Source organism: Cyprinus carpio, chromosome A15 (genome assembly GCF_018340385.1).
Source record: "Cyprinus carpio isolate SPL01 chromosome A15, ASM1834038v1, whole genome shotgun sequence".
NCBI lineage: Eukaryota > Metazoa > Chordata > Actinopteri > Cypriniformes > Cyprinidae > Cyprinus > Cyprinus carpio.
In genome coordinates, this window is record NC_056586.1 from 12,687,205 (window position 1) to 12,715,175 (window position 27,971).

The following is a 27,971-nucleotide window of genomic DNA, read 5'->3' on the forward strand; positions in this document are numbered from 1 at the left end:
CGTCACTGTACCGGACATCTCTTATGTGACCTTTTTCACTCTTTTTAGCTTTAAGAGTATGTAAACATCAATATGGAATCGATGCTGCGTCTCAATCAATTATAAAACAAACAGCAGTAGGGGGACTCGAAGCATAACCTCGACAAGCTAATTCCTTGACGGTTCATCACCCATGTGTGCTATTCGAAACCTGTAACAGCAATCTGAAAAATTGTATTTTTGTTTATTTAAAATAACTGGTAACTAACCAACACGTTGTTAGAAATTCTTATATACTATAACCACGACGAATCAGTTGCTTAATCTTTTTCTGTTTAGTGTTAGCTAGGTTAGCGTACGTGCTCGTTAAAGGTCCTAGGGCAACTGTACAGGTGATCAGAGTCCAGTAGATGGAAATAATGGTACTAGAATACAGTATATTTTTTTGGTCAGTGGTCATTGATTTTAATGTGTTTTGTTTATCTTCTGATATTTAAGGTATTTTATTTAAATCAGCATTCTGTCAATTGTTCCCGAAGACTAACTACTAATGCAATCAAGGTTCTCTTGCGAGGACAACCACCCATCAGCACTTCCCAAAAGTTTGAGTTGGGATGTTGGTCTGCCCCTCAGCAAACATTCAACCAAGGGGCCTCAGCGAGTAATGCTGGCATCACAGGGTTTGTTTCTGTGTGCAGGTGTTTCTGAACTGTAACACTGTAGTGGGAGATGGGTGCAAATGGAGCAGAATGTGAACAGCCACAGGAAAAGCATAGGGACCTAAAGACAACGAGAACGGCAGTTCTAAGGTTTGTCAAGCTGATGGAAAGCTTAATTTTACTCAGATACCTGCTGGCAGCCACCCCCCCGTATAACCCTCAAGCTGAGCTGATCAAGGGTCAGGACCAGAGATAAAACATCCCGTGGACCATTAACAGACATTCCCTGATAGATTTGATTAGTAGATTGATCATCAATAGACTGATTGATGTAAATAGAGACTTGATCGCTATATGAGTTATTTCTTCATCAGAACATATGGAGAAATTTAAGCTTCCATCACTGCTAACAATGGATCCTCTGCATGGTGTTTAAATATATTGAATCCTATTTGGAAAGCTTTGGATGTACCCACAGATTTCATCTCTGAGAGGAGGCGAACGCAGCAGGGCCAGGGAAGCGCGTCTCTCTTAGTTGCTGTGGAAGAGGCCTTTTACCACACTTACTGTATTTTTATAGGAAACCCTCATTACCCTGAAAGAATGACGTGAAGTAAGCGATCACATTTTTTATTGTCAGTCATAATTCTAAGGTCTATGGAAAGTTTAACCAAATTATTTGCACCTGTTCCCTGTCCCCAAGTTGATATATTAACAAGTATCATTCAGGATTCTTTTTTTAAGAAATTAATACTTTTAGTTAGCAAGGATCATTAAATTGAGGAAAAAATGACAGAAGTTACAAAAAGATTTCTCTTTCAAATAAATTCTGTTCTTTTAAAAGTTCTATTCATCAAAAAATCCTGAAAAAGTGTATCTCAGTTTCCATAAAAAGATTTTATTTATTTATTTATTATTATTATTATTATTTTTATTGTTTTTTAGCAGGCTTTGGCAGAGAAAGAGGAGTGTGAGTATTTTTATCTGTAGTCCCTATTTTCACTTTTCTCCAATGGCTTACTCAGTAGAAGGAGAAACATCAGCAGGTGAGCACAGGGGGCCTACTACAGTATTTACCTACTGCTTTGAGTCTCCATTTTACATGGGAGCATGTTGTATTATTAATGTAATTGAATTATTGTAATAGTTCTTAAGATCAGTTTTTCTTTCTTAAAGGGATAGTTCACCCAAAAAGTGAAAATTTGATGTTTATCTGCCTGACCACCAGGGCATCCAAGATGTAGCTGGCTTCAGTAGAGGAACACAGAGAAACCAAGATTTTTTAAAGCTCAAACCGATTTTGCAGGTCTATCAGTCTTATAATTGTATGTGGATGAGGAATCATGGCTAAAACATACAATACAAGAATAAAAAACCAACACACACGAACAAATCCAAAATTAAACCCTGCGGCTCGTTACAATACATTGATGTGCTTAAGAGGACCACAAACCGATAGAGTCTGTGGCCAAGAAACTGAACAGTATTTATGTCATTTTTCTTTACCTCTGATGTCACACAATTGGGGGGTCCAAACTATTTAGAACTCTCTTGAGCGCTTCTCACTTGAGTGTGTTCTCAGCAGCCAAAGTTATAAGTGCATTACCGCCACCTATATCTCTCAGAGTGGACCATTGACCCTAACTAAATGAGATTGTAGATAGAGTGTCAATGAGTCCACTTGAGAGATAGTGGCGGTAATGCACTTATACAAGTATGCTGCTGAAACAGCGCTCAGGAGAGTTCTAACAGATTTGGAAATTGTGTGGCTAATGAATCGAGGAAAGAAAACGACATGCATAAAACAAAACAAATATTGCCCTGGGGGGGTAAGCGAGATGGAAACATCAAATTTAAATTTTTGGGTGAACTATGGCTTTCAGCTTTCTGCTTAAGGTGGTCATTTTAGTTTGTTTTTTTTTACTCCACCAAGCTTTACTAGGTAAATTATTACTCTGAAGCGTCTTGATTCTTGATGAATTTAGTGTGTTTGTATTGTTTGTAGTATGTACAGTACCTGGAGAAGAAGTTCCTGTGGTGGCACTACTGGGTAGGCCTGGGGATTTTGTCTTCGTCGGTCTTGGACATGGACTGACACTTTCTTCGTACCTGTGGAAGTTCTTATACTGGACTGCTGCATGTAGCATGGTATATGGTGCCAGAAGTTTCAATCAACTTTTAGGAGTCTACTAGCTTATCTGTGACCTCAATGGTACAAACATGGTCTGAAAACATCCGTGGGTTCTTTTACATACTGACAGGGCAGATATTCCCCTAAAGTAACTGTTCAGGGGAACTGTCTGTCAAAAGGGAATGTATGTGTGGCCGATGTTCCACTGAAGTATAAATAGTGTGACAGTGAGCGCATGTGCTCCTCTGCTTTTCTACAGCAGATCTGTAATAAAACCGTCCCAGTTTCCACTGACTCAAGGACTGAACTGTCGATACGGGTCAGTGAGTATCCACTTCCACTGGTGTGGGAACGTTCACACCCCTCCTTTGTCAACAGAGAACTCTAGTAAAAACTTTTTGGTGCTCAGTTGTTTTCCATGGGCAAGCATTGTGAAGGATGGGCTGTGAAAGTGCAAAAATCGCTGCAATGTTTTTCACCACCAGACTTTTGTACAAAGATAGGCATTTTTACATCAAAACTGAATTTTTTATCCTTTGGAATTTTGTAAAGGACCAACAATTGTAGAGAAAGAAGCACGCACAAAAATAATTATTATTTTTTAGGGCTGGTCCGAAGTAATGATACAACTTCTTTTTAGTTTTATTCACATAATAACATTAACTTTTGAGAGGAAAAAAAAAAAGATTACACTTCAGCATTTTCAGATAATATTTTTAATATTATTTAGTTAGAATGACAGTATAAAAAGCCAGTAATTTAATTTACTGTACCTTGCTATGGTCTTGCATAGTCTACAGTTCGAACGTTTTGGAGTTTGAAAAAGTCTCTTATGCTCACCAATCATAATAATTTGTATTATTGCAATTTAAAGTGGACTATTTTTCTATTTGAATATTTTTTTAAAATGTAATTTATTCCTTTGATGCAAAGCTGAATTTTCAGCATCAGTACTCCAGTTTTCATTGTCACATGATTCTTCAGGAAATCATTCTAATCTGCTGATTTGCTGCTCAACAAAATATTTCCTATCACTATCAATAATATTGAGAAAAAGTTGAGGTGCTTAATATTTTGTGGAAACTGATTCTTTCTTATTTGAAATACATTTTTTTGTAACACGTTATAATTTTGCCTTACTGTGGCTTTTGATCAATTTAATGAATCAATGATGAATACAAAATTTTCAGTCAAACCCGTTTTATAAACATAATATGAGGGAAATGATTGATTTAAGGAGAAGCCATCTGTCAGAACTACCAGGTTTCTCCATCAATACCGCTTTCTAATGATTGAGTTTGAGAAGTGGCTTGTGTCCGTTTTTCACACGCCTGGGAAATGAAACTCAATTGCAGTGAGTACACCAGATAAAAACAGTCGCTGTATCAGGCTCTTTAACAGCTGTGACACTGTCGCCCATGAGCTCATTTCTCTGCAGAAAGTTACTAAAAAGTGGTCCTGCCTGACTGACATCACCTCCGCCTGTAGATCCCAACAGTCTGCAGAGTAACTGGGTTTCTAGGGTTTAACAGGCTTTTAAGTGCTGAGGTTTTGGATATGTTGTTGCTTGTACGGTCATAATAAAGCAACTTTTGAAGTGAGAAAATAAACGTTTCCGTACCACTTGTTCCATCTGTATAATATTTTCTTCTGATTAAGTTTGATTTGAATGGATCAGTTCACTAAATGGTACCACCTGACTCATTCTTGCCTCCTTCGGGTAAGCAAGGCTAATCAGAGGTTAAAAATGCTAGCGATGGTATATTGTCCAGTCTTCTCTCCCACATATAATCTCCCACGGACTGACTGACCGTGGGAATGAATGACATCAATGTCTGTTTTCACTTAGCAAATGAATTGTCATTCAGAAGTCTCCCAGTTTTCACGCACTGTGTTGAGGTTCACAAGATTTTTGCCATTGCATGAACCCAAGTGTTTTACGTACTTGTCAACGAAAATTGTTATTTTACTTGTTGAAAGTAATAGGTAAGGAAAGGTATCGCGCGGTGCGGGACCGCTCATGAAAAAGAAATGTGCATGCGCACGCTGAAGTATTATTTCAGGTCTGGTAACATTTGATTGCATCATTTCCTCCAGGGTCCACTCAAATAGCTTCTTCACCCTGGCTGCATATGAATGTGGCTCTGTGAGTTTCCCCGAGCCGCCCTACCCAGCCCAGATAATGTGTCCGGAGGAGGAGGTCCTGCCAGAGGACGCAATCTCACTATGGACCCCCATTAATGGTCGAAGGTTCGCCTGGAGGCTTTGCATGTGGGTTGGTGTTTTCACAGCGCAGTCTTTTCCTATGAAGTACAAAAGCTGCTCACTTAAGGCACTCTCGAAAGTCACAACTCTTGCCAAGTGTAAAAAGCGATCACACTAGATTTTGTGACCATATTTTAGACCCTGCGACAAGTGCGACTCATCACCTCTGTTTAAATAAATAAATACAATTAAAACGTTACATGAATTGAGTGAAATTATATATATATCTATATAAATATCTATATATATATTAATATATATATATATATATATATATATATATAAATATATATATTATATATACTATAGATATAGTATTTAAACTTTAAATGTAATACAAATATTTTTATTATTTTAACACAATGTACAAAAGCAAATAATTAGAATACAATCAAAGTTATTTGTAAAGAAATCAAATGGTTTCTAATTTATACGAGTGAATAGTTTAACTATTGTAAAATGTGTGACATATGTTCCTATTTGTTTAATATCATTTAAATGTATATAAAGTATAAAACATTATAATAACTTATATTATTTTGTAAGTATATAATGGTTTAATAATTTTCATAGTATATTATAACACAAAATGTACATTTTAACAGGTATTGATTATAATATTATTATTTTCAATTTTAATATAATTGGTGTAATACATAATTTCATCTGTTTATTTGACTATATAATAAATTATTATATAAACAATATCTTATCATAATATAGTGATATATAATAATATATTGGAACCATTTTTATACTATACAAATATTGCATTTATAATAGAATCTAATAATAACAGTATCATATAATTAATTTATTATTAAAATGTTAACATATACAGATAACCATTATGTATGTCTGTGGTGGTGTGTAGTTATAATATATATTGATATACTATAATTATATATAGAGATATATTATATATATAATATATATATAATATATATATATACACACCCACAATATCTATATATATGGTATGTAGCGTAGTTGTGTATATGTGGAATCCTCCTCGTTTGATTATCAGAAGTTCTGTTTCTCATAAACCTAGTGTGATGTTGCAGCTCACTTAATATGATGCCTGTTTGTGTAAGACTTAGACAAGTCGTCAGAGCGGTTGTTTATGGATGACTCACACATTGTCCCCGGTAGGCTCATCAATTGTGAACTAGTCTTGCATTTGCAGGGTGCAGGCACAGCTAGTGGAGAGCTGCCTCCATACTTCATGGCACGGGCGGCACGGCTGTCTGGAGCAGAATACCTATGATGAAGATTATGATTAATTTGCGGGAGATGCATGGAGCAGGCCAAATGTGCACAGGTCTGCATCTAGTCTCATTCTGGGACCCACATGGTCCAAACCTTCGCCTTCATACAGGCAGCAGCTCCTTTTGATCTCCTCTTCATCAGGGTATAGTGTGTATTTTTTTTTCGGTATGATGTGCAAAGCGTAAATCGATAGGATTTTCTCCAGTTTGGTAATGCCTTATGAAAGCCGGACAGTGCTTGGCCCCCCATAAAGCAGCCAGATACGGTATCGCATTTAGAGGGAGTTGTCCCCTTGTCTCTTTGTTCATTGGCCCCTCCGCTATTGTGGTCCACTTATTACGGGTCACGATTATCGTGAAGTTGCTTCTCTGATATGTGTGATTCTTTGTGACAGTGGGAAACTTGGACGTATAGCGGGTGGACTCAAGAAGCAGAGCTTTCCTGTATCATGGCCTTGTCCAGTGTCTAAGGGAACCCCACATGGTCTGCTCACTCACACAAAAGCTTTTTAATTGGAGGAGCTTTAATTGGGAGTGCATTGCACCATGCAGAGTGTTAGTGGATTAATCAGCAAAATGCTCCTCCTTTTTTTTTTCTTTTTTTTTTTTTATTACATAAAGTGTGATTTATTTAATAAACACCTTTTGTTTTGCATAGTATTGACATTGTTTCTTTGTAATTCTGCCTTATAATATTGGCACAGTATCTGAAAGTTTGACTTCAGAATTTATTTGGTGTTGTGTTCTGCTGAAACAAGATACCATATGATTTACAGTTTTTTGTTTTTAAATATAAAACAATGAATGAGTATAATGCATTATAGTACATTATTTATTTTTAATGTTTGTCTGACATTTTTTCTAATATAATTTTTTGTGTAATTTTTAGATTTAAATGCAACTATTAAGTTTATTATTACAGATATTAATTCTGACTTTATATAGCGTAATAAGAAGTTATGTAGATTGCTGAAGCCTAAGATCAGGTGTCCATTTTAAGGCCAACCATGTTTATCAAGTTGCAAATGTTTGAAATTGTCCAATTTTCTTACAGTTGATTTTGGCAACAAGAGGCAAGATGTCATGTTGCCAAAACAATGTTTTGCAGAAAGGGTGAGTTGTTTTTGACTGCTAGCTTTGCCTATGTAAGTAAAATTCTTGAAAAAAACTCCTTTTTATCCTCAGTTTCCTGATTTCTGATTATTCCTGACAATTCTGAGATATTAACCATTTTTCCAGAATTGTCTAGTATGTAAATTGTTAAGTAGTGTGTTACAATAAATACTCTGCATTTTCTGCGAAGGAACGGCTGAATTAATGAGATCTATAAACAATGCAGTTAAATTTATTTCTTGCGGGAACAAAAAACAAATGCCAAATGTAAACTGTCAAAATTGCAAAATGTAAGAAAACAAGTCATAAATGAGAGAAGTTGCAATTAGTTGAAAATATAAACATTATGTGTATAATTATACAATTAGCTTCTAAACAATAAACTCTTTCAAGAGCCATTAATGCAGTATGTCTCTTTAAGTAACTTACCTCTATCAATTTAACCAATCAAAAATAAAATGCCTTTATTTTTGCTTATTTTGTAAAGACATATTTCACATTTAAGTGGGTTACAGTCACTATCAGTGATTGGTTTGCTGTGAATAAGCCAGGATGTTCTGATGTCACAGTTCTGAGTTTCGCATGGCAATTTTCCAGTACATTATCCTCTGCAGTGCTTACCAAGTTCCTTACAATTTTGCTCAGATCCCAAATCCCTTGTTTGACCTGCTGGAATATCACCTGGCGGGCATTTCATGGATTCATTTTGGACCTTCTTTGGAGCGACTCTCATTGGAAAGGCCCCACATTAAGAGGAACATTAAGGTATGTAGTGAGTAGAAAAACAAATGCCTGTTACACATTGGTAAGCACTTCCAACAGAAGTGTTGTGCTTTTTGAGTGAGTCTAACTTAATGATGATGCTAATAAATATCAGAGTGATTTTTCAGTTGAAAGTGTCAGGTAGTCATTGTTTGAATGTACCTCCCTGCGTCTGAATGTTGACTCAGCAGATTCAGACAGCGGTGCATCTGCTATCTTCAGATCTGCTTATTTCATCCAGATGATCCAAATCATGAGCTGAGCGAGTCAGTGATCTCACCGGGTGTCACATGTCTCTCACGGAGTTATTGTCTCAAATGTCTGCCCCCAATAAGCCAAGAGTCTGCTGCATGCAGCCGCTGCTTGAGGAAACATGGCTGTTGATGCCTTGTCAACAAACGTATATTGCTTTTGCTTCTATACAGACACTGTTTTTGTTTCATAACATTCAGCAAGCAAATAGTGGAGACAGTATGGTTCTCTCGCTCGGAGTGAGTAATGACCCCAGCGTGAGATGAAATATGGACACCCTGGTGTGAACGATGGTAAACATTATAGTCGCGAAATAAAAAGAATACATGAATCAAGAACACATGAAATATTATAGTTAGTTGTGCACATTCTCAAGATGGAATTTGTTCACTTTCGGCTTGAAGAGTGGCAGTTCAAAATGCTTCTTATAATACATATAAGAATAAATGTATTATTAGTCATTTACTTTTGCACATTGAAAAAAACATTTGAGGCTATATATATATATATTATGTACATATATAGTATATAAGATATATATATAATATATATATAATAATATAGTTATATATTACAACACAAAATACTGTTAAAAAAGTTTTGTGGTCAGCAAAATTTAAGTAATTACTTCTTATCCCAGCCAATGATGCAAATTAAATTGGCAAATATGAACTGTAAAACATTTATAATGAGAAAAAAAAAAAAATGGAATGAAAAGGAATTCTTAAAAAACAAATGAAAATATAACTGTTCTTAACATTGATAAAAAAAAATGTTTCTTGGGCATCAAATCAGACATATTAGAATGATTTCTGATGATCATGTGACCACGAAGACTGGCGTAAATGATGCTGAAAATTCAGCTTTGCATCATTGGAATATATTACAGTTTAAAATATATTCAAAATATATTGCCTCTTTTAAATTGTAAAATATTTTACAATATTACTGTTTTTGGCATTTTTGAAGTCAAATAACATCCAGACTTGGTGAGAAATAAGAAAACCTTTTTTTTTTTTTCCAAACAAACACACACACACACACACACACACACACAAAAACAGTAGTGTATAGATGAAAATGAACAATTCTTTTACCTTTGAGAAAGGAACATGTTCATTGTGCATGTTAATGCACAAAAGGAAACCAAAACACGATCTAGCCGGGTTCATTGAAACTCGTTCATGAACTTGGGGCAGCTTATTTTAATGCTTGCATGCAGACCCCCTTCACACAGTCAGATTCATACCATTGTCTAACATCTATAGAAACGCATAAGTTTCTGTTCCTCTATCTGATATTATTAGGGACATGCAAATGTCTTCATTGTGTACAGGTCACCAATGTCACTCCAAAATCATAAAGGGCAAGAAGAAGTGATGTGGCTTAAAACTGATCCTATTTTAGACCATAAAGCGTATTTTCTGTGTCATGAACAGTTGACATTTTTTAGTACATCAGAAGATCAACAGTAAAACCTGGAGGGAGGGCAGATATGCTTAATGGCTATTTAACATTAATGTTTAAAACCTGTTGTTAAGACTTGATCCTGCGTTATTATCTTCAGTGTCATCTTTATAAATGTTTTTCATTGATTTCTAGGGTGAAATGAGACCTTGATGAGACACCAACACTATATTTGCATCACATACTGAAGCCACTTATTAGTACGCCTAAGTACATCTTCACCATTTATGTTGATGTCTGTAAGTTTAGCATGGAATGCAGTCAGAATTGAGCTGATGAAGCAGAGTTGACTCAACACATAGAGATGTGGTCGTTTCGTGTTGGAACTTTGAACGGAAAATTAAAGAAATAGGAAACTGCTATTTAATTTTGAAGCCAGCAAGACATGTATAGCTTTATAATCAAGCCACATCCAAAAGCACACTCATAAATTACGATTTAAGAAGCAGTCACCCCATTTTTTACACTTGATTGAGATGAGAGCCTTTGAATCGATGTGCTGCTCAAAAAAAAACCCTTCCCTTTGAGGTTGGTAATCATCAGCTAGTTGTAGTTTTCTTGTGGTGAGGTCATGTGCCTGAGTCCAGTCATGTTCAGGCTATATATTGTGGGTGCTTTCAATAGGATTTCTGTGCTTTTTGAGTCTACTAAAGATATGATAATTGCATCTTAACACTGAATAGATATGGTGGTGCAGAACGAACTATTAAATTGATCCTACCATGATGGTTTGGGTTCACTGACATTCCATCACACCCAAAACTGGGCGGTTCTTTCTACATTGCACGTGATGAAACAATAGTGAGGTCACTTCCTCATTAATGGCTTTAGAGCAGGTCCTACAGGAAGGCTGGCTGTTATAAGTGAGGCTCCAGAGAGCTTCCGTCTCATTGTACTGGAGGCTTCACTGAAGGAAAGCTGTTGTGGGCTTTGGGGGATCTGGTGGAGTTCCTGGTAAGACTTTGCTAATCATATCTTTATTTTTTCGGACAGTATTATCCCTGGAATAGGAGCATCCCTTCAGAAACCTTTTAGGGAGTACTTGGAGGCCCAGAGAGCCAAGCTTCATAACCCAGCGGGCGATGGAGCAGCAGCAGTAAGAATCAACCAATGATTTCTCATTTCATTTCATTTCATTTGGTTTCCTTTTTTTTTTTTTTTTTTTTTTTTTTTTTTAGTTGAATATATATAATATATTTAAAAAAAAAACAAATATTCTCAACCTTTTTCTGGATTCTAAAAATATTAAAGGCAAACTTAATTTGGCCCAAAAATCTTAATTCTGATTTATTTGGCCCAAAAATCTTAATTCTGATTTTAAAAAAATTGGAATTAAAAAAAAAAAAAGAACAAATAAAAATTAAATAATTTTATTTATTTTTTTAAATGGCATTTCTTAATTCTTGAAATTTAATTCAGTCCAGAAATCTTCATTAAGTATTATTTTTTTTAAATCATATTTCTTAATTCTAAAAATATAAAAGAAAAATTTAATATGGCCCAAAATCTTCATTTAGTAATTCAGATTTAAAAAAAATAATATTTCTTGGATTTCTTGATGGCAAATTTATGAAAATATGAAAGACAAATTTAATATGGCCCAAAAATCTTGATTTTATATATTTTTATATTGTTTAAATCTTGATTCTAAAAATATGAAAGAAATTTAATGTGGCCCAAACTTCTTCAGAGTAATTCAGATTAAATTATTTTTATTTCAATAATTATTTATATATAATTTTTCTCTCTCTGCAGGGTGAAAGCTGGCTCTCGTGGGTATTTGAGAAAGTGGTGCTTGTCATGGTGTGCTATTTTATTCTGTCCATTATTAACTCCATGGCACAGAGCTATGCCAAGCGTCTCCAGCAGAAGAAGTACTCAGAGGAGAAAATAAAATGATGGACTCACAGAAAAACAACATCTCACACTCCTGTTCTGGAACCTACGAAATATCAAAGCTAAAACTACATGAGCACTGATTTATGAGCGCTTCTGTATGTTAACGTTCATTCAGATCTTTAGTTACGCGGAATCCCTCTTCATTTGTCTGTAGTGTGCTCGGCTATTTAAAATCCGATTTAACATTAAGAGATTTTTGTCTTTACGGAACCAAGGCAGTCTAGCTAACAGGCTGTGTGGAGTCATATTTGTTGCAATGCCTTATGCAACATTTGGAGGTCATGCTTCCATTGAAGTGAATACAATTCTTAATAGACTTATTTAATTTCTAACATACAGGTACGAAGGGACAGGGTCTGTTTTGTGATTGGAATTTTCAGGGATAGTTTTTTTTTTAATCAATATTGATGTCATTTTGTATTTCTTTAACTGTTTAAAGAGTATAGCAATATCAACTCAGATCATCGTGCTTTTTAAATGGTTTGCACATCTTGTAAAATAATGTTTTCACTATGCGCACATGATGTTTATTCTCCGGTCTTAAACCAAATGTGGATGTAACTTTTAACTCAAGAAAATTAAGATGTAATATTTGCATATGTTTGTGCATTTTTTTTTTGACATTTGAACTAAACCATAAGTTGATCCATATTTTCCTCTTAATTCGGGCTGAAGTATTTGTGTAGCTAATTATGATTTCTCTCAAAACTACTGTTGCATACTTTGTTTGACATTAAATTCATTAATACATCTGCTGTGTTACATTTGCATTTTATGCAAAAAAAATACATAAATCTGATCTCTGGGTTCAAACCAAAGAATGACAGAAGTTGGAGGAAGTGACCTAAAAAGGTATGTGGAAGATCGATCTATCTATCTATCTATCTATCTATCTATCTATCTATCTAGATCTATCTATCTATCTATCTATCTATCATATCATCTACTGCCTATTGTTTTATAGTATCTATCTATCTATCTATCATCTGACTGCCTATTGTTCTATCTATCTATCTATCTATCATCTGACTGCCTATTGTTCTATCTGTCTATCTACTTATATACTGTATATGAACTTTCAGAAGTGTCCTGTTTCAGTGTGTTCTGGTCATCCAGTCGTAAGTGTCCCATTCTGTCAGCTAGCTTATCAGACTGGTGTTGACTGTATGTCATAAAGCAACATCACTCTAATAGGCTGCCTGAGATTCTGGGATTAGTCACCATATGCATATTTCGAGGTTGAATTTTGTGCTAGAAATGTTCAGCTGAAATATTTACTAACTAATGAATGTGTTCTACAGTGTACAATGGATCTGAGTATCTAAAGGATTTCTTTTCCCAGTTTACTGAAGCAAGCAGATCATATGTGAACATACTGTAATTAACTGAAACTTGCTTTTGTTTTAAACTGTTGATTTGTTTCTCATTAAATTCAGTTGTTTATTTAAGAGAATAAAATATATCTCTTATCTATCAAGATCGGTTTCATTTTATACCGAATAAAAATGTTTTCAGTTTGTAATAGCTATAAAATGCTGCAGTTTTTCCACAATAAACTGGTTTATTAAATGTTTTGCCACTTATTTAAAAAAATAAATAAAAAATTTTATAGTGTAACAGTTTAAAAAAAATCAAACATTTAGGCATAATTACTTTCAGTATGGAGAATATTTTTTATGGTTAAACCCTTAAAAGGGATTACTCCACCCCAAAATGAAACTTTTGTCATTAATCACTTACCCCCCCAAAAAGCTTTAAGATATTTTTAATGAAACTGGGAGGCCTGTGATGTCCCATAGACTGCCAAGTAAATAGCAGTGTCAAGGTCCATAAAAGGTATGAAAGTCCAAAAAGCTTTGTTCATCTTCGGAACACAATTTAAGATATTTTGGATGAAACCGGGAGGCCTGTGACTGTCCCTTAACATTGTAGTGGTCAATGTAAATGTAATGTATGTAGTTGTTTGTATAATTAATCTGTCTTCAGTCGTGCGTTCTGTGTTGTTTGTATTAAGTGGAATAGTTTTACTTTTTGTAAGAGAAGTAATGTACTTTATTCAACAATTCCTTTGTCAACAGTCTCCTCTGTGTCTCTCCATATCACTGTATGCTGCGTATACTCTTCTGTATCAGCCGCGCCACAAGGATGCGCTGTTTCTACATGTATTTAGCTTTGATTTGAAAGAAAACAGCGCATCCTTGTGGCGCAGATGACCTTTTATGGACCTTGACAATGTTATTTACTTGCCAGTCTATAGGACAGTCACAGGCCTCCTGGTTTTCATCCAAAATATCTTAAATTGTGTTCCGAAGACGAATTAAGCTTTTACGGGTTTGTGATTAATGACAAAATGGGGGTAAAGTGATAAATGACAAAATTTTCATTTTAGGGTGGAGTATTGTTTGTTGTGTGTTGTTGATGTAAGATGAATCATTTTCCAGCTGCACATGCAGATTCCTTCAGGATTTTTACTGTATTTGGGTCCTTCCATCTTTACAGAATTTTAACTATAGTTGTAGGAGTTTCCACAGTCTTTGTGATATGCAGTGACATTTAAGATTTATAATCTTATAGTAATTTATATTTTAGATAAAGGTTTATAATCCTCTGAGCTACAGAAGGTCGTGTTAATAAGACAAGCAGATATTTGCACCTTATTAGTAATAGTCAGCTTGACTCTGCAATTGAATATTTTACCGTAAATATTGTTAAACAGCTAACGAAAACCGAAATTATAATAGCGAATTATTATTAGTAATAGTGAAGTTTTATTATGAGCAGATATATTCATTTTTCAATATTCAATCTACAACTCAGTGAAATGTAATCGTAAATATCAAAAAGAAAGATGGAAAAAAATGGAATAAAAAAAAAATAAAGCTTTATCTGAAGCAGATAAAATAAATTTAGATATTTTAAGATAGGTGGGTGACACTGAAGTTGGGAGGTTAATACCTTTTATTTATTTTTACTTAAATCCAAAACAATTTACAGATTTAAAGTTTGCACAGACTTTACCAAATCTAACATTTGCAGACATTTATATATATTTAATTCACAGTCGAAAGATTGTTTTGGTAGGGTCTGTGCTTGCCTCAGAATCAGAAAAATCACATGACTGAGAGATGAATACAAAGAAACGTAAGAAAAGGTGGAGGAGGGATGACAATTACTTTATATAGCGAGATTAGATGAATGTACTTTTAACATATTTTTTCAAATACAGAAAATATCTATTTATATATTTACAACTCTGAAAGACAGAAATAAATATTTGTATAAAAAAATGACCAATTTAACTGGGCTATATTAACAAATGTAATTTCTCCAGGGTCAGGTAAAGGCACATCATATGGAATCAGTATTGTCACAATCTTTATGATCAGGTAAATCAGAGATGTGTGTAGCTGGAGATGATCTGTTCTAGTGCCGTAAAACTGTCCAGAAAATCCTCTTCAGAGATTCCAAACTTTGTATACTGATGAACGTAGGCCCTACAGGAAAAATTATCAGTGAAAAACAATACCATAGAAGTCTAGTGTTTATGTTACTGTATTTCTCACCTTGATGCAAACATGTTCCAAGCTTTCCTGACTATATTGTCCAGAGGTTTCAAAAGGGACTGGCTGTTACTGACCAAAGTGGCAGACTTTTCATATCCATTGAAGGCTACAGGAGAGGTCCATGTGCTGAAACTATTTTCTGGTTTAAGCCACGGCACATATAACGCAGGATCCTTAAAACCATCTGTTGATTGAAGTATTCTGCATGTTAGTTTACTATACTTTTAAATTAAAAAAAAAAAAACTTTAAAATGTTATTCTAATAGCAAGAACATGTATGTGTACTGCATGTACACTATGTCAGGTCTCTTAGCATGCTATGTATTTTATGTTTTTTTATGTTATATGTATGTTAAAGGGACAGTTCACCCAAAAATGAAAATTCTGTAATCATTTACTCACTTTCATGTCATTCCAAACCTGTACGAGTTTCTTCTGTTGAACAAAACTGACTACAATAATATGAAAAAAAAATACTATGGAATGGAAGTCAATAGAGACAGTTTGGTTACACACATTCTTCAAAATATCTTCTTTTGTGATCAACAAAAGAAAGAAACTCATACAAGTTTGAAATGACATGAGAGTTAGTAAATGATGACAATTTTCATTTTTGGGTGAACTATCTGTTTAATGAATGAAAGTACCTGTAACCGCAGTAGAGACATCTTTCCCTCGTAGTATTAGAAGATTAGCAAGTGATAAATTGAAACTTTTATGCCTGCTGTTTGTTGCACTCTCTCCTGCAGATGTAACTGCTAATGGGGCGCTTACTGTCCAGTCGATTCCTTTAAGAAAGTGTGTTAAGTTCCACAAAAAAAATTCTGCAGACAATCAATGAAGTAATATTTTGAATTTCTTTTCATATATGTAATTTAAGAAAAATATCACAGCACTCACCTTCCTCCATCCTAGCGCTGGCGATGAGCATTTGACGTAAATGCTTCAGCAGCCCAGGCCAGTTAAACACACTATAGGCCAGAGACGTGCTGGACATCTGAGGAATGTTACACAAGCTGAGCAGTTTGTACTCGGGGTGACACACCAAAGAAGTCAGTAATTCCCCTGCAGACAGCAGATAAACATTGGTCAAGGAGTGTCATGACTGATGACTGTCTGAGATTGGAGGGGAACTGCGAGTCATTTGTACCGATGGGGTTTGTGCTGTAATGGCAGGGTGAATCAGCGGTATAAGCGGGCTGAAGTACACTGGCCAGCTGGTGAGCGATCACCTTATTAACGTCACTGATGGAGATGTGCTTGATGTTCATCAGCCGGCTGCAGATTTTGTGCACAGTGTCATTCTCGTGAACCAGAATAGCATCAGAGAGCTGGTAGAGGTGTGACAGCGTCAACACAGAGTTGTAGTTTTGCACGATCACCTAGAAAGAAAAAGTACAAAATAACAAATACAGTGATTAGAATAATAAGAGTCCATTATAAAAAATATAGTTTAAAACACATGTACCAAGTTCTTAGAGATGCACTCTTTGTATTCATGTTGTTTTAATATGGCTAAGGCAAGACCCCACAGGTGAAATAGGGTGTAAACAAAAACTAATAGATATAACCATACTTCACCAGTACAGCACAAGTTTTCTAGAGTGTTAGGTTTATATATTGCAAATGTGGCATTATCTAATTAAATATGGACTAAATTGCATAAATATCCAGAACAGAAAATCTGAACACTGGATAAAGCCAGGTGTTCAAGATTCTTGTTTAATTTTGCTGGCATGTTAGAGTGTTTAGAGCATTTAGAGTTTATGCAGAGGGGATTTTTGTATCAGAAAATACTGTCAACAGCCCAAAAAATAAACAAATAAATAAATGAATAAATATCATTATATATATATTATATATATATATATATATATATACACACACATACACACACATACATACATGTGTGTGTAAAATAAAATGTAAGAATATTTTTAGTTATAAATTATAAATCAGGCAAATTATATATGAACAAACCCCTCTCTAAATACTTTCAGAATATCGATAGGAATAAAACTGTAATGTTTGGTTTATGAAAGTGAGAAATTTTTTCCCAGTGCATGAGAAAATGGCCTTAATTAAAATTGTAAATCGATAAAGTGTAATACAATAAACACAAGTATTTTGAATGTTTTCTTTGCTTTTACTAGTCTGAAAAAAGACATGTTATGGAAGCAAAATAACCAGAAAATATCAAAATTGACCCAGTGAATGAAAAAAAAAAGGTTTTGCCTGTGGTGTCTTGCCTTATGATTTTTTTTTTTATTTAATAACTTTAACATTTATATTAACTTTGCTTTCAAAAAATAAAAAAGTTTGTAAATAATTTTTTTAAGGTAAAACCTTAATTTTTTTTTCTTTTCATAAAATATAATTCAGGAATTCATCAATATAAAAAAAAAGGTTTTGGGGAGTTGCACCACATAGCATTTTACAAACTGAACCAACCTTGCATTGTCATGAAACGGTCAAATTATCTGATATTTTAAGAAACTCACTGGCCTTGACATTTTGAACCTGACATTTTTGACTTTATGAACATTAAAAAAAAAAAAAACTATATGGATTTTAGCTCAGAAATTTAAAAAAATGTGCATAATAGAAGATATGTATTCAAATCATTGTATGTATGAATTGCATTTTAAGCCATTTCTGAATAAATTAAGAGATCAGGAAAAAACTAAACAAAACAAAAATACATTTAATTGACCCAAACTGCTTCTGCATCACTGACACTCTAACATACAAAGCGCTCACTACCTCGCCAGCCTCGTAGGGCCACGTTACTTGATTCAGGATGAAGGAGTTGGGGTACAAGTCCCTCAAACGCTGAGTGATGTAAGTACCCACACCAGAACCGGTGCCACCTGCAACACTCATCATGGTGAAAATCCCAGCCAGACGATCACAGCGCTCCATCTCCATCCGAACCAGGTCCTCCACAGCTTCTTCATGACGTGGTCCATGAACACAGAACCTCCAGACAACAACAACAAACTCTCAGGCACCACAAACACACGATTCAAGCTCACACCAAGAGCTGGCCTTCTTACCCATTCGCCCAGTTGTTCCCAGAGCCCTGCTTCTGGGAGAAATGTGCCCCGTCTCCATATCTCCATCTTCCAGATTTTGAAGCCTTGGCTATTGCTCGAGATATAACTTTGGGCTCCATATCAACAAGCACTGACCGAGCCACAAGTTCTGTTAAACATAGAGAACCTAATAAATATCAAATATTACAGAGGTATCGGAAAATACGCGCGAGCTGAACCTACCTCCAGCAGATGTCTCATGAAAGAATCTCTCATCACTGCACTGCTTGTACTGCTTTCTGTTCGGTCCACCGGAATCATCGCTTATGACCTAAGAGCTCGTGTCCTATCTGATTCCCACACTGACCCAACTGTAAGCTTTACAACAGACCATATCGATCTATCGTTTCGAGCCTCGAACGATATCACATGCATGACAGCGCTGCTCAAACACAGCTCCTGAGAGTGTAGCTATAGCAACGGTCACCTTCTCGCTCAAGCACAGTGTACAGATACACTGATCTATATATGATCTATATTATAGATCAGTGTACAGATACACTAGATCTCGGCTGACTGTGTGGACCGCGCGATATCAAATAACATTAAGACACTACTTTTGAAAACTTTTACAAAGCAGAGGATCTGAGTGAGCAGCAGTTGAAGACGGGCGCAGGTTTGTACCGTACGCGTCGGAAAAACTGATGCATCATGGGAGATAGAGTCAAAAACATCTCTACAACCGTCAGATGGCGCACAAAACATACTTTTCGCAAAAACATGTCTGAAAATCTTTTTGTTATTTTCCTCAAATTCTTTTTATTTTGTGGCGACTCTCATTACTTAGCCCAAGATTAGATTGGATTGTATATTTTCTCAAAGTGCAACAAATAATACTATGATAATGTATTTTTTTTCATATATATTGCTTGTTGGTTATTCATAATTATCTTAATGAATGTATTTAAAATTTAAGAAATGTGAGAAAAAATTATTGATAGATAGATTGATTCGGGGAATATCAATCAATCAATCAATCAATCAATCAATCAATCAATCAATCAATCAATCAATCAATCAACTGAATACGATAACTAATAAAAATGGATTTCCTTCACGTGCACTAAGAAAGCGTATTCTATTCGTTGTGATTATTTAACCAAATGTGCAATGTTTTCAAAAATACAAATAGCCTAAATTAATACAACCAGTCATTTTCAAGTCCTTTGATACTACACAATAAAATAAAAAAAAATTATAATGTATTTTTTATATTTAAGTATTTATTGTCACTTTGTTTGTTTTTGTATTCTGATATTATTTTGATACCTTTTTTTTTTACATACATAATATTAAATAATATATAAAATAATATAAATAAATTCAAAAGTAAAAAAATAATAAATAAATAGCAACTAATAAATAACATTATTTATACTATATTAATAATATATACTATTATTCCTATATTTTATATTTATTTAGTTTTGTACTCTGATACAATTATTTATTTATTTATTTATTTATTTATTTATTTTTTGTGGCAATGACATGAATAAAACAGTTTCAAGTGGAGCGCGAGTAATTTCCCGCAGTGCTCCGCGCGGGGGCGTCAGTTTGCGTCCATGCCGGTCATGGCGACGGTGCGTTCATGTCCATGAGGCGGGAAGCGCGAGCTCCTCACGCGGTTTGAAGTGATCCCAGACAGCGAAATCAACGATGGCTGGCGTTTTCGACATCGATCTGGACCAGCCAGAGGAAAATGTCTCCGATGATGAGCTGGAGGAGGTAAAGGACGCGCGCTGTTCTGAAGGAAACGGCACGCGGGAGTGTAGCGTGCAGGCCTGAGGCCCGAGGAGCGAGCGTCGGGCTGCTTTATGTTATGCTAACAGGCTAACGCGATTACCCTACAGTGTGTTTAATGCACTTGAATAACTGATATTCTGCCTGTCAGCACATGTGTCAGATATATTTGAGAGTTACGTGCTGAAACATGTTTTATATGCAGCAGTCAAAGATATGAGCTGGAGATAATAGGGTTATATGTGAGCTTACTACTTGGCAGTACAGTAAAAAACGTTACAGTACAGGCAATTTAAAGGGCTGGATGTGTGTGTTTCCTTTCACATTGAAACGTGTAGTGCAGCATACCTTCGATATATACGTGCACATTACTTTATTGACATGTTAATATGCATGATATATTTACGAGGATAAGTCAATTTAGGAGTTGCAAGACCATAGATGGTGCACCTTATGGGATGTCTGGGAATAGTATTGCGAAATCCGAGCCCTTGCGCTTTCATGTTCAGCCTAGAAGCGCTGCCAGCTGTTGCCTCGTAACGTTATCTGCTCGTGCACTGATCATCTCTCCACCCGACACAACGCTGTGTTCACTGTTGCAGTGAATTGAGCCTTTATTGATGATGCATTTCACACCTCTCTTCTGCAGGCTCAGATCAGTGACCTCATGGATCAGTGCAGTGGCTTTGAGTTGTAAGTATGTGCAGTGGATGCAATAAAAAACTCTATAACCAGTATTTTAATTGAAATGATTAAAATAATGTTTCTTAGATCCAAAAAGGAATTGACCTGAGAATAAACGGCATCAGTATTCTAAATGCAGATGGGAGGAATATTGCACATTATCACTTTATTTCTGGTTTATTCTTATAGTAACATGGACGACTGCGAGAAGATTGAGATATCAGAGGACAATGTGAACCAAGGCGCTGAGAACATCCGCCCAGAGTGCTTTGAGCTTCTCCGTGTGTTGGGGAAAGGAGGTTATGGAAAGGTATTTTTATTTTTTATTAATGTAACACTTTCTAATATTTTCATTTAATCTATTTTTAAAGCACTTTTCACACTATACCATAGCTCCAAAGTACTGAACATTGTACTGAACACAGTTACAATTTTACAGTACATTATGTTAACAGTAAAAACTGAACTTTGTTAAAATGTTAAAAGGCTAAAGAGCACAAATATGACAATCAATCATGGGTTTTCAATCCTGTCCTGGAGCACCCCTTTTACATTTTGTATGGCTCCCTTATCAGACACACCCAATTCAGGTTACTGTCATAACTAAAATGGTTAAAAATATGTTTGTGGATTAAAATAAACTATATATATATATATATATATATATATATATATATATATATATATATATCTATATATATATATATATATATATAATATACATACACAGAGCCTTGAAATTGCTAATTATGAAGCATTACTATTTAGATTAATTTATTTTTATGAATTTAATGAATTAAACCTTAATAGTTATATATATATATATATATATATATATATATATATATATATATATATATATATATATATATATATATATATAAAAAACACACGAGTAAGTTGAAAATATAAAAACAAAAAATCTAAATATTAATAAAAACTATAATACCATATACATAATACTAAAATAATAATACCATTGAACCTGACTAGGCTTGAATTTAACCTTTTCTTTGGTATTTTTTGTAGGTTTTCCAGGTTCGGAAAGTATCTGGTGCAGGTTCAGGCAAAATATTTGCAATGAAAGTCTTAAAAAAGGTCAAGCAAATTCCTTTGATTTGAATGCAGTAATTTAGATTTGTGGCAATGTCTCAATGTCACTCTATTCTGCTGCTTGTAGGCTATGATTGTACGCAACGCCAAGGACACAGCGCATACTAAAGCAGAGAGGAACATCTTAGAGGAAGTCAAGCATCCTTTCATCGTTGATCTAATCTATGCTTTTCAGACGGGCGGCAAGCTTTACCTCATTCTTGAATACCTAAGTGGTTCGTCAAGAACAACCTTTGTCGCATAACTACTCATTCTTTCCACTGTCCTCATGTTGCTGCGGAGTTGCTAAGGAATACATTCTGCCCTTAAAGGCATTTTTTTTTTTTGCATAGAGGGAATTCATTTAAACATTTTATGCAAAATTATATTTATTTAATAACGTTGAAACCCTTTTTTGTTGTACTTTGTGTGCTGAAATATTACATTTGCAGTGTGATCTTTTGAGATATGATGTTGCGGAGCTTTACTATCCATCCATCTCTGTGTTTGCGCTTAAAACTGTGATGTTTGTGGTAAAAGCCTTTTTTCTTCTGCAGGTGGGGAGCTTTTCATGCAGCTTGAGCGAGAGGGGATTTTCATGGAGGACACAGCCTGGTAAGAAAGGGCGATTTGATGAGTTGCAACTTTTAAAACATAAACTTGCTATGTTAAAATTGAATTATGGTTAAAGCTTTAAACATAGTGATTTTTGAAGTGTTAACTTATTAAACAATTTTCAAGGACACATGAACACCGACACATGCATACAATAGGCCTTACATTCAACATGATGAGATGAACGAAGATAATCAGAATGATGCTCAGGGTTTTTACACGCAGCTTTTACTTGGCTGAAATCTCTATGGCTCTCGGGCATCTGCATCAGAAGGGCATCATCTACAGAGATCTCAAACCGGAGAACATCATGCTCAATAACCAAGGTTTGGCTGCTTCGTATTGTAGTTTAGATAGGGGTTAAATTGAAAAAAGAATTGAGAAATGCTTAATTATAATAGTTTTTTTGTCTTATCACAGGACATGTAAAACTGACTGATTTCGGGCTGTGTAAGGAGTCAATTCATGATGGCACAGTGACACACACTTTCTGTGGCACTATTGAATACATGTGAGAGACATTTAACGAAACCTTTACATCCTTGTGACATCTAAGTAGCTAATTTCCTGTTTTGCAAATGTCTCTTTTCATTGCCTGACATGGCCGTGTGACATGCATTTAAATGGATTCTACAGTAGTGTGAGAAGTTTCTTTATTTCAGGGCCCCAGAGATCCTCATGAGAAGCGGACACAATCGGGCTGTTGACTGGTGGAGTCTGGGGGCTTTGATGTACGACATGTTAACTGGAGCAGTGAGTATAAATGTCTGGTGAACTTGTCTTGGTGCAGTGCACTAACCTGCAGTACTTAAATTTGGTTTTTGAATTTACGTTCTGGAATTTATGTTTCTGAATTAATTTCAACAACCAATTAATGAGCTTGACTAATTAAAAAGAAAATCTAATTTGAAGTCTTTTTAATTTAAGTATATATATATATTTTTCATAGAAGTTTACTGACTCCTTAAAGGGGTCATCGGATGCCCATTTTCCACAAGTTGATATGATTCTTTAGGGTCTTAATGAAAAGTCTGTGACATAGTTTGGTTAAAATTTATCAATGATAGTGTTACAACAACACTTTTTTTCCCCCTGTCAAAAACAGCTCTTTTCAGAGCAAGCTGTTTTGTAGCATTTTTCTTTAAATACTAATGAGCTCTGCTGACCCGCCCCTCTCTGAGGGACTGTTTACTTCAGCCGCATTCATTGTGAAACTCGCAAAGTGCCTTTCCTAATAATGTGCTAATTAGCAAAGATTCATTCATCAAATCACAAATAATTTGCGCAAACATAGATGCATTTAGGCAGATCGGGGGCGCATTCCCTTCAAAAACAAACGTAATCCACTGCGGCTCAGATGTCAGGAGTAAATGAGGACTGCTATGTTCATTATTACATCCAACAACAAAACACCTCAATCGCTTAAGAGTCATTCTTGTCTACATCATTTTTGTTCTTCGCATCAAAAAGTTTGTGAACCCTTGGTCTAAGTCCATTTTGAAGTTTTTGAACTTCCCTAGTATTAATGGAGGTTTCTTTTTGATATGAATGTTTTTCTTATTCTTGCCTTTCTAGCCTCCCTTTACAGGAGAGAACCGGAAAAAAACCATTGACAAAATTCTTAAATGCAAACTGAACCTCCCACCCTACCTCACACAAGAAGCCAGGGACCTTCTCAAAAGGGTAGGTGAACATTATTTTATTTTCCCCCACTATAACACTTATTGTGTGTTGCACATTTTGATTTTGGAAGCTTTTTATGAAGTCTTTTATGTTGTATTGTAATAATAATTTTACTGCATTCAGCTGCTGAAAAGAAGTGCCTCATCTCGGCTCGGGGCTGGACCTGGAGATGCAACAGAAGTACAGGTCTGTTTATCTGATATTTTTTTTTAAACCTGTAACGCCTGACATGGAAAAAAAAAGTTGAGTGTCATTTGATACATCAGGCTTTTATGGCTCATATAGTATGACATAAACATACATTTTATTCAGAAGCCCAAACTGAATTGTGCAATTTCGTGCAGTTGCTGTTATTTCATGTGGCAAAAAGATTCTGAAACCTGTTACTTGTAAAAAGTGAGATCTTTATAACAGTTAAGCTGACTACTTGCATTTAAAAATAAATGTCACTCTATATTTTCCAATAATAAGATATTTAAATGCGCGGTTTTATGGTCTAAGCTCTATTGTTTTTATTGTTGGGGCCAAAACATAATACAATGATTATTGAGAAGTGAACAAATAAACGTTCCTCAAAAGCCTAATGATGTATGGATAACCAAGTAAACCTAATCAGGTAACTGTTCATCTAGAAACATTGCTAAGAATACAAGTTATTCTTATGTTTACTCTCTAAAATCAGTTAAGATTTAAAAAGCATAAAGACCCTTGACATTACCTGAAGGGGAAAGATTTAGAGTTATACTTGAAGACCTTTTACTTGTTAAAAAAGCATAAACTATCAATCAGATGACAGAAGGCATGTAGTAGATAGTGTGCAACAGGTTTTTCAGCCAGTTTTGATCATGTTGATAATTTCAAGGTCTTAGAAATGTGTGTATCAGATATGATCAAATAGGCTTTATATGGTGAAGATTGACTTTCACTATTGATTTTTAATGTTTAACCAGACTTCAGAATTCAGAAAGAAGTTCTGGGCTTTAGTGTGTGATTTTAATTTACTTGAATTTGTCTTCTAGACTCATCCCTTCTTCCGACATGTTAATTGGGACGACCTTCTCGCGCGTAAAGTAGAACCACCATTCAAGCCTTTCTTGGTAACTATAGTCACCTCTTGTGGTCTGTTCCGCCATCTTACAGCTTAACTGAGTATATATGAATTACTTGACCTGATGTTTTGTTTCGACAGCAATCAGCTGATGATGTGAGCCAGTTTGATTCAAAGTTCACCAGCCAGACTCCCGTTGACAGCCCTGATGACTCCACGCTGAGCGAAAGTGCAAATCAGGTCTTTTTGGTAAGGAAGCCACTGTCCTGCTTATCTGTTTTGAAAAATGTGAGCGCTTTCCTTATGTTTTCTTATAATTCTTGCAGGGTTTTACCTATGTAGCTCCATCTGTGTTGGAAAATATAAAGAAGTTCTCATTTGAGCCAAAAATTCGTTCACCTCGTCGGTTTTTGGGCAGCCCTCGAACGCCTCTCAGGTAATCCCAGCTTTTGACTTATAAATGTCACAGATTAAAAAAAAAAAAATCTAATTGAAAACCAATTTTCTCACTTTTGTCTCCTGTCTTTCAGCCCGGTTAAGTTCTCAGGAGATTGTTGGCCACGAGGTCCCACTTTACCCGGATCCTCCACCCTTCAGTCCCCCACAGAGCTCGCTATGGAAGTGTCCACCATGGATCAGATGGAGGTTCAGGCTAGTTCAGAGGCCACCGCCCCTCTTCCCATCAGGCAACCCGCTGGCTCCAGCGTGGGCCAGTTTAAGCAGCAGACCTACCCTGTGATCTCCAAAAGGCCAGAGCATCTACGAATGAACCTATGACCATTAGTCCAACTTAGAGTTTTCCTTTGCTTTCTCTATTTCTTTTATATGGACACTTGGGGAGAAGAAAGGTCCCCACCATCACTACCATCTGCTATATACTGTCCTTCACATCTGATGAGCATGTGTCTTTCACTGAGTTTGAGAAACCGCTACAGTTCCTCACATCCCAAAACCTCAGAGCGCATTCTTAGATGATTCCTGTCATTACATATCAAATGGATTATCAGGATTGGGCGTTTTTTGGATTATCAACTTTTTTTTACATGATTTTACCATAAAGGGAACATGAAACAAACAAAAAAAAATAAGTAAATAAAAAAGGAGACACTATTTGCAGATGTGCAGATGAGTAGATGCTGCCTGCAAGATGATCAAGTGATGTTGAGGAATTGCTTCCAGTGGGATGCTTTGAGTTTTTACAGTATTTCCGAGGGAAGCTGAATCGCTTTCCAGGTGTTAAATAATTGTAAAAATCATTGTGGATTGCAGAATGAGATGCATTTGTGGGAGTTTCGTCCAGCGGAGGTTCGCAACCTGACTTAAGTCTTATACATTTTTAAATGAGTGTATCCCACAGTGCTGTATAGATGATGGATAAGTACACGAGCCTCAATAAAAAACAAATACATTGACTTTTGAAATTTTATTATGAGCTGGGGTGTCAAATTAGTTCCTTTTGTTTGTAATTTTACAAAAGGGTGTGCATTGCAAGATCATATTCATACAATACGCTACCATTCCAAAGTTTGGGGTTTGTGTGATTTTTAAATGTTTTTTGAGACCTGTTTTGCTCAAAGCCTGCATTTATTTGATCAAAAATACAGTAGCATTGTGGAATATTATTACAATTTAAAATAACTGCTTTCTATTTGAACATATTTTAAAATGTATTTGTGATGTCAAATCTGATTTTTCGTCAGCCATTAATTCAGTCTTCAGTGTCACATGATCCATAATATTTATGATCTAATCAATCTGTTTAGATCATTTGTACTTAATATTTTGCTGGAGACTGATATTTTTTTTTCAGTATTCAAATAGAACAGCATTTATTTGAAAAATCTTAAACATCATAAATGTCTTTACTGTCACTTTTGATCAATTTAATGCATCCTTGCTGGATAGAAGTGCTTATTTTATTTTTTTAAAATCTTAAATGCAGTTTTTTAAAAGTAGTGTACATAAGACAATTAGGCTTAACCCTAAGAACATGCAATAATCACTTTTGGGGGTATCTTTACAGTAAGGTTTAATTTGAAACCGTTAGTTAATGCATTAGGTATCATAAACTAACAGTGACATGTTCTTTAACTTCGATTAATAGATGCTTTAAATTTTGCATCTTAAAATTGTATAAATTAATGTTTTTTAGTTGCAAATGCTTTGACTAATATGAACAAAGTTTACATTAAAGTGTTACATAAATTCATGTAAAAATGTTGCATAGATCTACAGTTACCTTCTTTTTTTTTTAACTCTAAGATCTGTGGAAGCCCGTTTCCGCCACTGAAAAAAAAATAAGACAAGGTACTTGACTTTTTTTTTTTTTATCTCACAATTCTGACTTTTTCTCAGAAATGTGTGATATAAACTCGCAATTATTGAGAGATATGAACTCACAAATGTGAGAAAAAAACTCATAGTTCTGACTTTATAACTCGCAGTTCTGACTTTTTTTTTCTCAGTTGCGAATTTGTATCTTGCAATTCAGACTTTTTTTCTCAGAATTGCGAGTTATGAAGTCAGAATCGTGAGATTCAGAACAGTTATTGAGGGGTTTGAATTGAGGGTTTTGTTTAAAATTTTTTTTGTAATTTTTTGTTTTTTTTCTTATTTTAAATCATTTGACATCATCTTGAGGCCCTTTGGATGT

At 35.0% G+C, this 27,971-nt stretch overlaps 2 protein-coding genes and 2 pseudogenes across 2 annotated transcripts; 3 read left to right on the forward strand and 1 right to left on the reverse strand.

The window, feature by feature from the left end:
• Positions 1-1,650: 1,650 nt before the first annotated feature.
• LOC122147776 lies at positions 1,651-6,317 on the forward strand (annotated as a pseudogene).
• A 68-nt stretch (positions 6,318-6,385) lies between these two features.
• On the forward strand, positions 6,386-12,545 carry LOC122147777 (annotated as a pseudogene).
• A 2,193-nt stretch (positions 12,546-14,738) lies between these two features.
• Positions 14,739-19,103, reverse strand: LOC109083702 (tubulin, delta 1). The gene is given in 10 exon segments (XM_042771687.1): positions 14,739-15,289; positions 15,359-15,542; positions 16,006-16,146; positions 16,259-16,423; positions 16,509-16,740; positions 18,122-18,338; positions 18,415-18,562; positions 18,637-18,725; positions 18,727-18,764; positions 19,083-19,103. Coding segments are annotated over 10 exon segments (1,338 nt in total). The 3' UTR covers positions 14,739-15,186.
• An 882-nt stretch (positions 19,104-19,985) lies between these two features.
• LOC109083699 (ribosomal protein S6 kinase beta-1) lies at positions 19,986-26,730 on the forward strand. Its single transcript, XM_042771062.1, has 15 exons — positions 19,986-20,181; positions 20,846-20,889; positions 21,070-21,190; positions 21,910-21,978; positions 22,061-22,208; positions 22,530-22,587; positions 22,813-22,913; positions 23,008-23,098; positions 23,250-23,340; positions 24,163-24,270; positions 24,394-24,456; positions 25,290-25,367; positions 25,460-25,567; positions 25,645-25,754; positions 25,849-26,730. Exons 1-15 carry the CDS (start codon positions 20,113-20,115, stop codon positions 26,093-26,095), a joined length of 1,506 nt encoding a protein of 501 aa, XP_042626996.1. The 5' UTR covers positions 19,986-20,112; the 3' UTR covers positions 26,096-26,730.
• Positions 26,731-27,971: the final 1,241 nt, after the last annotated feature.